General features: G+C 38.6%; 1 protein-coding gene across 3 annotated transcripts in view; it reads left to right on the forward strand.

Moving 5' to 3' along the window:
* LOC145666934 (retinol dehydrogenase 11-like) overlaps window positions 1–13,007 on the forward strand; it is a 149,087-nt gene extending 136,080 nt beyond the window's left edge. For all 3 annotated transcript variants that reach the window (XM_081734539.1, XM_081734540.1, XM_081734541.1), the window contains exons 6-8: window positions 7,898–8,007; window positions 8,238–8,327; window positions 12,012–13,007. In XM_081734539.1, coding sequence (XP_081590665.1) covers window positions 7,898–8,007; window positions 8,238–8,327; window positions 12,012–12,125 — 314 coding nt within the window. In that variant the 3' untranslated portion in view covers window positions 12,126–13,007. The remainder of the gene's footprint in view (window positions 1–7,897; window positions 8,008–8,237; window positions 8,328–12,011) is intronic.
* The last annotated feature ends 853 nt before the right edge of the window (window positions 13,008–13,860 follow it).

Here is a 13,860-nt window from a genome sequence, read left to right on the forward strand (position 1 = left end):
CCTGTGTCTTATGAAAAAGTAATAAATACTGTACTCATTTAATAATAAAGCCGGTTAATAACCTTTAAATTTTGAATATTTGGCCATAAGAGGAACACCAATGGGTCCTAGAAAACGTTTACCAAATTATGTTATTTTATAATTCCCAAATTTAAAAGAGAACATAAACATATAGAGATAATAAACCATATAACGTATTAAATAGGAGTCAATAACCTCCGAAATTTGATTTTTGGTAGTTCTTTATCCATGAAAGGGAACGATGTGGACCATCCAAATTTATAGTGGTACATATTGAAGACCTGTACGAAGATATCAAATGCTTATATTAAACAATTTCTAAAACTGAGTGGATGAGTCAAGATACCCCTCCCAAATTTTTTAAAGCGTGCATCAATATACCCATGTCTTATAATAGGGGATGGGCCAATATACATAACCATATAATCATATAAGGTAATAGGACCTCATTCAATGGGATAAATTGAGCCAAAAACAAACACGTGGTTGTACTAAAATTTGGCAATTTCGTAGCCCTAAAAGGAACGAGGTGAACCACCCAAATTTATCATAATACATGTTAGGGTCCAGTACTATAATACCAAATATATAAAATGAGCAATTTCTAAAATTTAAGGGGTGGGCCAAGGTACCCCTCCCGGGGTGCACAAATGTACCTATGTCTTATGATAGGGAATAAACCCCTATACATGACCATATAACCATATAAGGTAATAGGACCTCATCCAAGGGGATAACTTAGGTCAAAACCAAACACGTGGTACAACGTATTGCTTACGTTTATATTTTGGCAATTTTGTACCCCTAAAAGGGAACGAGGTGGACCACCCAAATTTATCATAATACATGTTAGGGTCCAGTACTATAATACCAAATATATAAAATGAGCAATTTCTAAAATTTAAGGGTGGGCCAAAGTACCCCCTCCCAAATTTTTAAAGGAGTGCACAAATGTACCTATGTCTTATGATAGGGAATAGACCCCTATACATAACCATATAACCATATAAGGTAATAGAACCTCATCCAAGAGGATAAATTGGGCCAAAAGACCAAACACGTGGTACAACGTGTTGCTTACGTTTATATTTTGACAATTTTGTACCCCTAAAAGGGAACGAGGTGGACCACCCAAATTTATCATAATACATGTTAGGGTCCGGTACTATAATACCAAATGTTTAAATTGGGCAATTTCCAAAATTTAAGGGGTGGGCCAAAGTACCCCTCCCAAAAAAATTTAAAGAGTGCACAAATGTACCTATGTCTTATGATAGGGAATAGACCCCTATACATAACCATATAACCATATAAGGTAATAGGACCTCATCCAAGAGGATAAATTGGGCCAAAAGACCAAACACGTGGTACAACGTATTGCTTACGTTTATATTTTGACAATTTTGTACCCCTAAAAGGGAACGAGGTGGAACACCCAAATTTATCATAATACATGTTAAGGTCCGGTACTATAATACCAAATGTTTAAATTGGACAATTTCCAAAATTTAAGGGGTGCGCCAAAGTACCCCTCCCAAATTTTTAAAGGAGTGTACAAATATACCGATATCTTATGAAAGGTAATGGACCCCTATACATGACCATATAACCATATAAGGTAATAACATCTCATCAAAGGGGATAAAATCGACCAAAAATCAAACACGTGGTATAACGTATTGCTTACGTTTATATTTTGGCAATTTTGTGCCCCTGGAAGGAAACGAGGTGGACCGCCCAAATTTATCATGATACATATTAGGGTCCTATACTATAATACCTAATGTTGAAATTGGGCAATTTCCAAAATTGAAGGGGTGGGCCAAGGTACCCCTCCCAAAAATTTAAAGGGGTGCATTAATATACCCATGTCTTATGAAAGGTAATCGACCCCTGTATACGCCCATATAACGATATAGGGTAATAACACCTCATCCAAGGGGATAAATTAGGTCAAAAAACCCCGAAATTTGAATTTTTGGCAATTTTTTACTCATGAAAGGGAACGACATAGACACCCAATACGGATAGAGGTACATACTATGGTCCTAGGCTACCACACCAAATTTTTAGATTTGGCAATTTCCAAAATTTAAGGGGGGTGGTCCTATGTACCCCTAAAAGGGAATGAGGTGGACCACCCAAATTTATCATAATACATATTAGGGTCCTATACTATAATACCTAATGTTGAAATTGGGCAATTTCCAAAATTGAAGGGGTGGGCCAAGGTACCCTTCCCAAATTTTTCAAGGGGTGCATTAATATACCCATATGTTATGAAAAGTAATGGACCCCTGTATACGTCCATATAACTATATAGGGTAATAATACCTCATCAAAGGGGATAAATTAGGTCAAAAACCCCCGAAATTTGAATTTTTGGCAATTTTTTACTCATGAAAGGGAACGACATAGACACCCAATACGGATAGAGGTACATACTATAGTCCTAGGCTACCATACCAAATTTTTAGATTTGGCAATTTCCAAAATTTAAGGGGGTGGTCCTATGTACCCCTGCCAAAATTTAGGGGGTGGGCCATGGTACCCCTGCCAAAATTTAGAGGGGGTGGTCCTATGTACCCCTAGGTCGTTGACCCCGGCCAGGAACCATGGGTCCTGAGGCAGGGACCCAGGGGCAAAAAGTGTCCTATAGTAACGCCATTACTACTGAAACCTACTTCAGTGTTACGAAAATCACTAAAATTATCAGTTAAACTGGACTTGCTAATTTTTTTTTTTAATCTATCATACGAGAAATGCTGGCCCCGATTTCTGGCGTCAAGATCAAACCAAAGGTCAAATATTTAAAAACTCTCAATTCAAATTTCGAACCTTCGCTTCTACTTCCCGCTAATGTGGCGCTCTCCACGATTTTTTTTTCAAATATCGATTCCGTGATGGAGCTTAGGTATTTCAGCACTTACAATTACTTTACTGTTAGGTTACAGCTGAGTTGATTCACTGCGTGAAGTTTTCCAGACAGTATTATTGTCGTGAACAGTAAATTGTACAGCGAAAAGAAAGATTGAAAATGAAGGGTTAACTTTAAAAACCCGCTCCAGTTGAAGTGCTTCTACAGACACGGAGAATCAGCCGTATTATCAAATGCTGAAACAAATCTTATGCGCTTACTTACCTTCATTAACGTGTCTTCTCACTACGGACGCAACCTCAGCATGTACGTTCACGTAAGCCATGAGAGAATATATGCCGTAAGACGGGTTTACTTGCATAAAAGATGAAAAGAGTTTCACAGTCCTCTGTCGGCAAAACCATGAACAGTAAAGAGGAAGTTTCAACACCATCATATAACTGTACTTTGGCTATAATCTTGGCGGTTAACAAGAGTTCTAATTATCGGAAGGGTTCGTTGTAGAGGTATGGAAAGCAGTCACTGTAAAGGCCGCCAAAATTTGAAAGATATCACGTACAAGATTTTCCATCAAAGTTAAGTAATATTCGTAGCATACTGCTGTGTATAATGGGACTTGGATGCAATAGTTGAAATTGAAATGTGAAACGTTTTCGTCATAAAAAAAAAGTAAATCTGGAAGAAGGCGGTTTCAGCCTCTACTCGGGGTTATTTTGCACCGGTCCAAAATACCACTTAGATAGGAAATTATTCAAATTAACTAGCTCACTCACTCTATGGCCTATGGAACCCGGAGGTTTAATGCCGCGTTCACAAAATCTCTCCACTGACTTGTATCCTTAGCCAATTGGATCCAGTTTCTACTTTGTATTCCTATCTCTGCGAGATCCATCTTAAAAATGACACTTCCACAGCTGTTATCTGCCAAACCGTACATGCAGTGTAAATCCACTAGTTTTTTTTTTATTTATTTATTTATGGCCGTAACAATATCCAATCATAACTCCTATCGTGTAGTCTTTTCAACAGCATGGAAACCTGTCAGACGGTATCAGACACTAACTTCAGATTAAAGTAAAAATCCATGAGATAAAAGAAACGCTCATCTTAACATCACCTCTTGAAAAACAAACATTTTAATACCAGGGGCGGATCCAGGGCGGATTTCTGGGGGGGGAGGTGGGTTGTAATACTGATACTTTGAGCTACTTTTAAGAGTGTCAAACTCGGGGATGGGTTTTATTTATACATAAAAGAAAAAAGTTTTCCCTTCTGGGGGGGGAGGGCAATTGCCCCCTGGATCCGCCCCTGTTTAATACTGTTTTAAATCTATTATATAAAATTGAAAATGATTCTTTGTGACTTCGTAGTTCTTGAGCCACCCGACCGATCTCGATTAAATTTTCAACGTAGATGATTTTCAGGTCTAGGATGTCTTTTATCATTTGTCGTTGAGTGAAACTTAGGAGATGGGGGAGGGAAAGAGATATTTAAAATGATCAAAAATGACCGATATTAGTGTCGAACCCATAGTTTTCGGAGATAAGGATTTGTGCATTTAAAGTTTGAATCCAAATTCAACCCTCGTTGTTTTGTGGAGGGGAGCGGGAGGGGTGATACATAAAAATGATCGAAATTTTCTGATATAAGTGACGAATCTATAGTTTTCGGGGTTGGTGAGATGATCAGTGACACTTCCGACGTTGTTTAAATCCAAATTCATCCCCGCAACTTGGGGGAGATGGAGATATACAGGGTGTCCCAAAAGTAATGGTAAAAAATGAAACCATAGATTCCTGGCACCAAAACAAGAAAAAAAGTTCATATGACCTATAGTCCGGAAGTGGACAGGAGCGGAGATAGACAGCTTCGAATATGGAGCTTCAAAAGGAACTTCACATTTAGAGAAAGGAACTTGCCGATTTAAAAAACCGCATTGAAGATGCGTATGAACAGTTATGGAACATACTAGGGGTGATGGAATGGATTCGAAACTCACGATTAGCACGTTGCATAGACATGGGAGAACAGCACTTTGAACATCTTTTGTAGATACGTTTATTGTTAGCACGTATTGAAATAGTAGTTTGTAGTGCTACTCTGCATAAGATACTACGTTACAAATAAAGTACGTCGTTACTGGATTCTGTCTGTTATTTCATTACATTACACGATAAGCTATATTTGTTTTTATTTCTACCCTTTATCTGTAAGTTTCTATCTGGTATATCATTTTCCACTGCCCCCTGATATTATGTAACCATGCTAAGTGGCCTTTGCTTCGACTCCCATTTTACAGGTGCTTGGAATCTTGCCACGGATAACAACATTTTTCTGTATGGTTTCCATCTTTGCTGCACCGTTTCAATACCCATGCCTTACAGACATTCGGCGAATCCGTAAATGATGTCTGGAGAATCTCTGGTTCAGTGATCAGAGATGGAGTGGGTCAGTGGGTCGGTGGGTCAGTGGGTCAAGTGGGTCAAGCTTTCTGAGTGGGTCAGTGGGTCGTGGGTCAACACCATGTGACCCACTGCGACCCAGCACCCACCGTGACCCACTGCGACCCACCGACTCAGTATGATCTACCGACCCTCTCTGCTCACTGCATTGCAGACAGTATCTTCTGAAGACTTTAAATTTGTCTCAGTTTTACTTTCAACACCTTAATTTCCCTTCCTTTTCCACTTGTTTCTGTCTACTTTCCTGAGGTGAGTATATCTAACCAAGTGAGATAAGAACTTCAGGCACTTTTGGATATTGATATTTTTAATAGTAATAATAGGACTTACACTACAACTTGGCTTTCGAGACCTGTGAGTTTTTATGGAAAAAATACATTTTTGAATCGCTGTAATAAATAAATTATTATAAAAAAAATTGAAAGTAACTATGTGTGCCTGATCATCACGGTCAAATTGCAAAGTCAAATGAAATTACTTTTGGTATATTAATCCAAATTGGGTTGTTATATTGCTTTTATTATAATGCATAATATCCTGAGGAGGTAGTGAGGATCCGAATTTTTGAAAAAAAAAATGAGTATCTCGCAAGCCGTTAAACTTACGGAGCTGAAATTCAGTGTATTAACTCTTTATTGAAAATAAACAGAATGTGTCCTAGCATTTTTTAAAATTCTCCTTTATGGGGGGAGGGCACTTTCTATATATGGAAAATTGGTAGTGAGTTGGTTAGTAAAAATGACGAAAACGATCGATGTTATTTAAGAAAAAAAAATCAGAAACAAAAAATACAGTGCTTGGCTTCATATATCCATTGCTTTGTGCTATAATAATTGCTGAAGGTTATGTTTATTATATGAGGCCAGTTCAGAAGAGTCCGTGGATCGTGTTCAGAGTTGATGAAGATGGATTTTGGTGAATCAGAGTAGGTCAAAGTGGATGAGAGTGGTAGGTGGTGGGTCAGAGTGGGTCACCGTGGGTGGTAGGTCACGGTGGGTGGTGGGTCACAGTGGGTCACCGTGGGTGGTGGGTCATGGTGGGTCACGGTGGGTGGTGGGTCAGTGGGTCGTGGGTCAAGTTTTCATTGACCCATGCCAACTCTGTAGTGATGTAACATGCGTTTAACATGTCAAGTCAAGATGAGCTTTATTTATTCATGAACTCCTTTCCTAGCTCCTATCATAATTTCGCGGGCAGGTGTGAAGTTCCTTTCCTCCCACATTCGACGCTGTCTAGCAGCGCCCCTGTCCACTTCCGGACTATATTTCATATAAACTTTTTTCTCGGTTTGGTTCCAGGAACTATAGGTGATGTACACTTTCTTCTTGTTTTGTTCTGTGGTTTCATTTTTTACCATTACTTTTGGGACACCCTGTATAAAAAGTTATCAAAATAACATATTAGTGTTGAATCTATAATTTTCGGAGATGAGATAAAGAGTTGTGCATTTAAAGTTTAAATCAAATTCAGCTCCCAACTTCGGGTAGGGGATGATACATAAAAATAATAGGGGTGATAATACTAATATCGAAAATTAACTGATATTAGTGACGAATCCATAGTTTTCGGGGTCGCTGAGGTAAATAGTGACACTTCCGGTGCTATTTAAATCCAAATTCATCCCCTTAACTTAGGGAGAGGAAGGGAGGAGATATATAAAAATGAACGGAAATGACCGACATCAGGGCGCGCTTTAGAAATAGAAAAAAAGGACTGACTAACTGAACATATTACTAGGTTTTCTTTTAACAAAAGAGACACTGACCAAAGCTTAAAACTTTATTTTAAAGTATAATTTGTAACTGTTATAAAAACATTTATATATATGTCTGTATTTTCATTAATTTCGATCGTGTCTGAAGAAGGATATGCTAGATATCCGAAGCAGTTACAAATTATAATTTAAAATAAAGTTTTAAGCTTTGGTCAGTGTCTCTTTTGTTAAAACAATTAATCCAAAGCCATGAATGGGTTTTCTTATGTTTCTAGGATAGTATATATCTGTCTATATCAGGGGCGGATCCAAGGGGGCGATCGAGGCGTTCGCCCCCCCCCCCCAGAAGAGAGAACTTTATTTTATATATAAATAAAACCCATCCCAGAGTTTGGAGCTCTTAAAAGTAGCTCCAAGTAGCAGTATTACAACCCACCGCCCCCTCCCAGAAATGCATCCTGGATCCGTTCCTGGTCTACATTACGACGCAATCTGTCTGGCTTTGATAGTTACTTGATGTAACTAAACTGCAAGCCTTCCTCTAAGGCTATGAAATGTCAATGTAAGAATTCTATTTCAAGCCAGAAGCACAAGTCCAAATTTGGTAACTCCCTCTACGCTTGATTGTATACCTCATCATAACGTGGAAAGCAATTTCCGGAATTAAGTTGGTATACAGTTTTCCTTTCCATATATGAAGAATAGATGGTGATACATGGATTAAAATGAAACTTTCTTCTTGATTATTATATCCACACTTAACAATGTTGTGAAAGAAATTGAATAATGTTAAGATTCTAATGAGAGTTATCCTCTGTGCAGGTGTAACAGTGAACGCTCTGCATCCAGGCGCAGTCAACACACAGATCTTCAACGGAACCCATGGCTGGGAGTTCTACCTAACGAAGCCTATTGTATCCAACTTCTATTTGGTAAGAAGCTTCAATTTGTTCCAACATCCATGGGAATCCACCCAAGTAAAAAAAAAAAAAAAATAAATAATAATAATAATAATAATAATAATAATAATAATAATAATAATCAGTAAAATTATTAAAGCAATTAAACCAATCTTTGTGTGAAAAATCCTTATCTTTGGTTCATTTCAGTTATTGTACTGGATGACGAAAGGTGTATTTTTAAATTTTTAATTATTTTACAGAGTCCAAAAGAGGCCGCTGCTACCCACATTTACTTGTCAGTGGATGAAGAGGTTGAATCAATGACCGGGGAGTACTTCGTTTACTGTGAAGTAAGTAACTTGTACAAGGTAACAATATTACACCCTCTCGTTAGATTCACCAAAAATTAAATATTTTACCACCGATATTCTTAACTTGGATTAAAAGGTCCTAAACTGCAGTGTCAGTCTAACCAAAACATGTATTAGGTCGATGCGAATGAAATGTCCGTCCCAGACGCGTAATTTCCAAAGGTAAAAGAAATTAAGAGTATTATACCTGCATCGTAGTTACCATCTGCAATTACACATTTTTTCATCGCTCAGTTGACAATAGGATTTCATGATAAAAGATAAGTTGTATGATACGAGGAAGTCTGCAACCATACGTTGCATTGCCCGAACATTAGATTAGATCTTCCATCCCCAGAAATGGCACAGTTGCCGAATAGTCTAATAGGTTGTAATCAGTGGAAGAAATATCAGGGAAATACGGTGGAGGATGAAGGGTTTAGTACCACAACCCATGCAGAACCTCCACCGTCCTCTGCAGTACACGTGGGCGAGCATTGTCCAACATTTTGATATCATGCCTGTTGACTCTTGCTGGATACTTGCGGATAGATTAGCAGTTCATTTCACCGAACTTAGGAATGTATTGATTTGTTAATGGTTTCACCTCGCGTAAAAAACACATGAGGATCACTCCCACCATAGACCACCATACCAACAACAACACCTTTTGTGTGTGTGGAGAGGTATCTTGAAAACCTCCCTTGACGTTGATCAGGATTCAATTATCCTGTTCAATTATGATTCTCATAGCAGATCTGTTTATCATCTGAAGTGGCAACTACGATGCAGGAAACTTTTCCGGTTATTCCACGCTCAAAGAACTGTACACATCCAGACGGTGATTCGTGCATACGAGGATCATTTTGAATGCTTTGTCACCGGGACGAAATTTGAAAAACAAACAGTGAGTGGTTCATTCATTCACTATTCCTAGTCCAAATGCACTGCTATTTGTTTCGGCTTGCTTTTAGGATACCTCAGTTTAATTCGTAACGGAACATATCCATAATTGTGTGTTCTCCATTCTGCACTTCCATACTATCCTGTTCAACAATGAATTATCAGAAGAACGATGTAGTATAAGCCCTCATTGAGCGTTCAGTGCGTGTTCTTGGATCCGGAATGGATCATGCATCTTAACGCACTTTCGTACATCAAGAGTAAGAGAGGCAATGGAATCAATCCTTTGTCCCAGGTTTTTAGTGTTACTAGGTGTAGGATTCACGTCCCTATTAGGAGAGCCAGCGTTCTCAAATGACCATTGTCTTTAAAGGAAGATAGTCCACATCAGCCATTGGGTCTGGTAATGTACGGTGTGACTGCACCGTAAATAGAGGAAGTTCCGTATTACTTGAACGGCCCTACCGAGGGAGTGTAACGGTCCCTCCCAAACGGTGGCCTTGTAACAGTGATGTTAAAAAAAGAGAAGAAAAAAGTTTTCATCTCGATATAGAGACTAATACTGTCTTCGAAGTTCATAGACTCATGATAGATGTCAGGTTCACGACACGTACCATTAGGTTCGGAAGGCAGCCCAGTTGCAACGTGTACGTAATAACTAAACATGTAAAAGATAGGTAGTTCCGTATTGCTTGGACGATCCTGCCGTCTGTCTACTGCTTGGAGGGAGACTGAACGGTGACTGGGGAAAGGTGCCGATCCCAGTTATCTGGATGAAAGTTTCCAATCCCAGTGGACGGGAGGATGTTTTACAGGATAAGGGGTTGGCATTCAACTCAAACCCCCTAGTTACTTAACACGTACCATTGGACCCAGTATGAGAAACAGGAGGGAGATCGAGTATTTCGACGTGTAGGTAGTATTTCTACGTGAATGGCGACAGCAAGTGAACGATAGAGGTACCAGGGCCGGTAATGAGCAAGCCCTCTCGGATGTACCTAGGGATCCTGGATTGAGTTGGACTCTGTCGTGCTGTGGTCAAACCATGGAATACGGTAGCAAGTGTTCGCACTTGCAGGAGGTGAGCTTGTCTTAACGCTCGGGCATCATACCTGCAGAGCATGGGAGGACCTGACTCGCTAGGAGGATCGCCTCCTTAGAGAAAGAGTTATTTGCCCTGCACATTTTGTGCATAATATAAACTGATATATAGTGGTATGTATTATATATATATATATATATATATATATATATATATATATATATATATATATATATATATATATATATATATATATATATATATATATAGTGATATATATAGTGGTATGTATTATATGAATTATAGTTCATAAAATAAGAGCTGAAAGCGACAATCAATATAGATTAACTGTGACAGTGCAAGACTAATTTAACAGGTCGCTCATAATAAATTTCATTAGGCATTTTTACAGCTTGTGTCTGGAGTAAATAAATATTGCACAAAGTGAGGAGGTTTAATAAAGGATAAAGTAACGTAACTGAAGCTTGTCTTTATAATCCTGAAGTTAGGAGACTATAGGGTACCCTATTAAACTTAACCTATTCAATTGTGGGTAATATAGTTAAAATTTCTACGCGAAAGTACCTTATTCTAGGTGGTACCAAGCAAATCATTATTATTATGCAGTTTTACAATCTCAAATTTGAAAAAAGGGACGTTTTCAATGGGCGTAGCTTCAAGGACTTTTCGAAGTCCATTTACTAAGTTAATAGTACATATATGAAAGAGAGAAATATGTATTTACTTATTCCACTCGCTGTCTTTTTAAGTAAAATAAAAACAAGAAAAAGGTCGAAAACATCATTCTCATTTTTGTATATTTCCTACAATCGTTAATTCTAAGTTGATACACTTAAATTCATGTCTCAATAACGTAGATACTGCAAATATAAAGCTCATTATGAAAGGAAAATGGCTCCCTCTGTGACTAACGCTAATTCCTAATAGTTGACACATGCCGCTACGTTACGTGTACTGGCTACTTACGTTGCGGAGCGGTGAGTGTTGATTATTAGGAATTAACGTTAGCCATACATGGGAACATTCTTCTTTTTATATCAAAAAGAATTCTCAGTTTTCCAAGCTTTTTTCACAGAATAATGATTAACTGATCGTACGAGGGGCGTCCAATAAGTTATCTACCTAGACAGGAAGGAGTACAGATAGGTTCACCTGGTCATCACTGTTTTCTGATGTAGTCCCCATGGAGGTATATGCACCGTCGCCATTTTGTAGGCAGCGAAGAAATTCCTGAGAAAAAATAAATAGTCTTTGTAATGGTCTGCAAACCACTGAGAAACAGCCTGTTGGACCTCATTGTTGGTGTTGGAAACAGCCTGTTAATGTTTCCACTGCATTTACTCCTGCTTGCCCTCAGGATCTCAATACTGAATTCAACTTTCGTCCCTTGTCACCAGTTGAACCAGGAATGTGTCCTGGTCCTCCTCCATTGTGCGTGGCGTCACACACACTATACTAATGGCCATTGCGTTGCTCCGACTGACCTCACATTGCGCAGTGAGGTTCCCCACAATTGCCTTGGCGTGCGTGTAAGACGTCATTATGCTCCACCCTTCTCTTTCTGTCTAGGTAGATGACTTTTTGAACGCTCCTCGTAACAACAAAGCATGTTCTCAAAATGTAAAAAATAAATCTTACCCAAATTACAATTCGCTTAATAACACTACTAATAACCAATTGATTCTAATCTAATAACTGTTAATTTATTTATTCATCAGCCATCGAAAATAAATCCTTTGGCGAAAGATGCTACCTTCAGGAAGCAGTTATGGTTGAAGAGTGAGGAGCTGGTGGGGATGAAGCCAGAAGAAAAACTGGAAAGGATTCTCTAACAAATTGAGGGAATGGATAACGAAGCAAGTTCTCCAACTCAAAAGGTTGGGTCCCGGTTAAGACATGTGTGATTGTAATCCTTTCACTATTCATTTCATCATCATTATTATTCCCATATTCCCCATAATTCCTTTAATTTATAGGGTATAATTATTATTAAGTATTCTGCCTGTTGGTAGATCCTGAGACTAATAGAAGATCCCTTAAAGATCCTTTAGGTTGGAGTCTGGAAATGTTTCTTCCACAAGCTTCGATCTTCAGCTTCCTCCTTTAACTTCCGATATTTTCTTCTGTTTTTTTTTTAATCATTGATAAGTTGTCTTCTTTTTCCTACTCTGTGCTTTCCTTCCATCTTAAGTTGTAACATTTAAATAAGGAAGTTACGAAATGAAAGTCATGACTAGTTTAAAACTAGTTCCTTTCCTTGACAAACGACTCTAAAGATTAAGTGAATTGGCCTTCCTAATAGAATGTACAATTGAGCGAGTTTGTGCCAACGTATGTCACGTTAGGATCAACGATGAATTCGAACTTGTCTACCTCTCATGGTACGATCCTAAAGGCTAACAACTAAGACCTCTGTCGGAATGCGAGATATGCTGTATCTAACAAGGAGTTTCCAGCACCCTCGTAGCTTTATGGTTAGCGGACGCGCTCTCAGTCCGAGAGACTATCGATTCAATTCTCACTAGTAGCTTATGTGATTTGGATACCATGTGAAGTTGTAGATCCATATCCCATATAGCCTCGGCGCGGAAAGGAACACTAAGCTCAGATCAAGGAACCAACTAAAGAAGGAGCGTTATAAATGTGTTAATTGGAACTTATCTTCGATACAGGCAAGCTCGTTGTCTTTTTTTTTTTTTTTTTTTTTTTATATATATATATAACGAAGTCATAACAAAATCATCTGTTAACGTTGGGCTGTAGGCTCCTTTAAACTTCTAAATTGGTGTCGAATGATCCAGCATGGAATCCACACTGGCTCTGGATTGATTCACAAATGAGAGTGGAAAGCAAAGCACTGTAATTTACGTTACAGTTTCGTCAATTCATAGTTGCTTTCATCTAACACATTATCAAGCTTGTGATAAAATGGGCCATGTAGAGGTATCCAAGCTCGTGAGCTTGGCGTTCGATCGCACTAGCCGTACGAGTGCGTGGTGAGCCAGAGCTGGAGTCTGAGAGAGTACAAGCGTCATTAAGGATATCGAGCTCTTGGGAATCCAAGTGTTATTAAGGATATCGAGCTCTATGGTAATGCAAGCGTCTTTAAGGATAGTGAGCCCTAGAAGGGTACAAGCGTCATTTAGGGTAGTGTGCTCCTGTAAGTGCAAGCATCATTAAGCATGCTGAGCTCCAGGAAATGCAGTGTAATTAAAGGTACTGTCTTCTTTGGAATGCAAGCGTCATTAAGAATAACGAAGTAAGTGAATGTAAGCGTAATTAAGGATAATAACGTTAGGATAGATTGGGCATCCAAGCGTCATTAAGGATAATGAGCTCATGAGAAGACAAGCATCAAGGATATTGAGCTATTGGGAATCTAAACGTCATTATGGATAGCGAGCTCTTGGGATCCAAGTATCATTAGGGATATTGAGCTCGAGAAAGTGCTAACTCCATTAAAGAAAGTGAGCTCCCGGTGTGCAAGGGTCATTACAGATTGCTACCTCTGGGTCTGATAAAGGCAGTGATGGGTTGTTGAAGCAGTAACATACATTATTATTTATA

Source organism: Thermobia domestica, chromosome 12 (assembly GCF_964235325.1).
Source record: "Thermobia domestica chromosome 12, izTheDome1.hap1.1, whole genome shotgun sequence".
NCBI lineage: Eukaryota > Metazoa > Arthropoda > Insecta > Zygentoma > Lepismatidae > Thermobia > Thermobia domestica.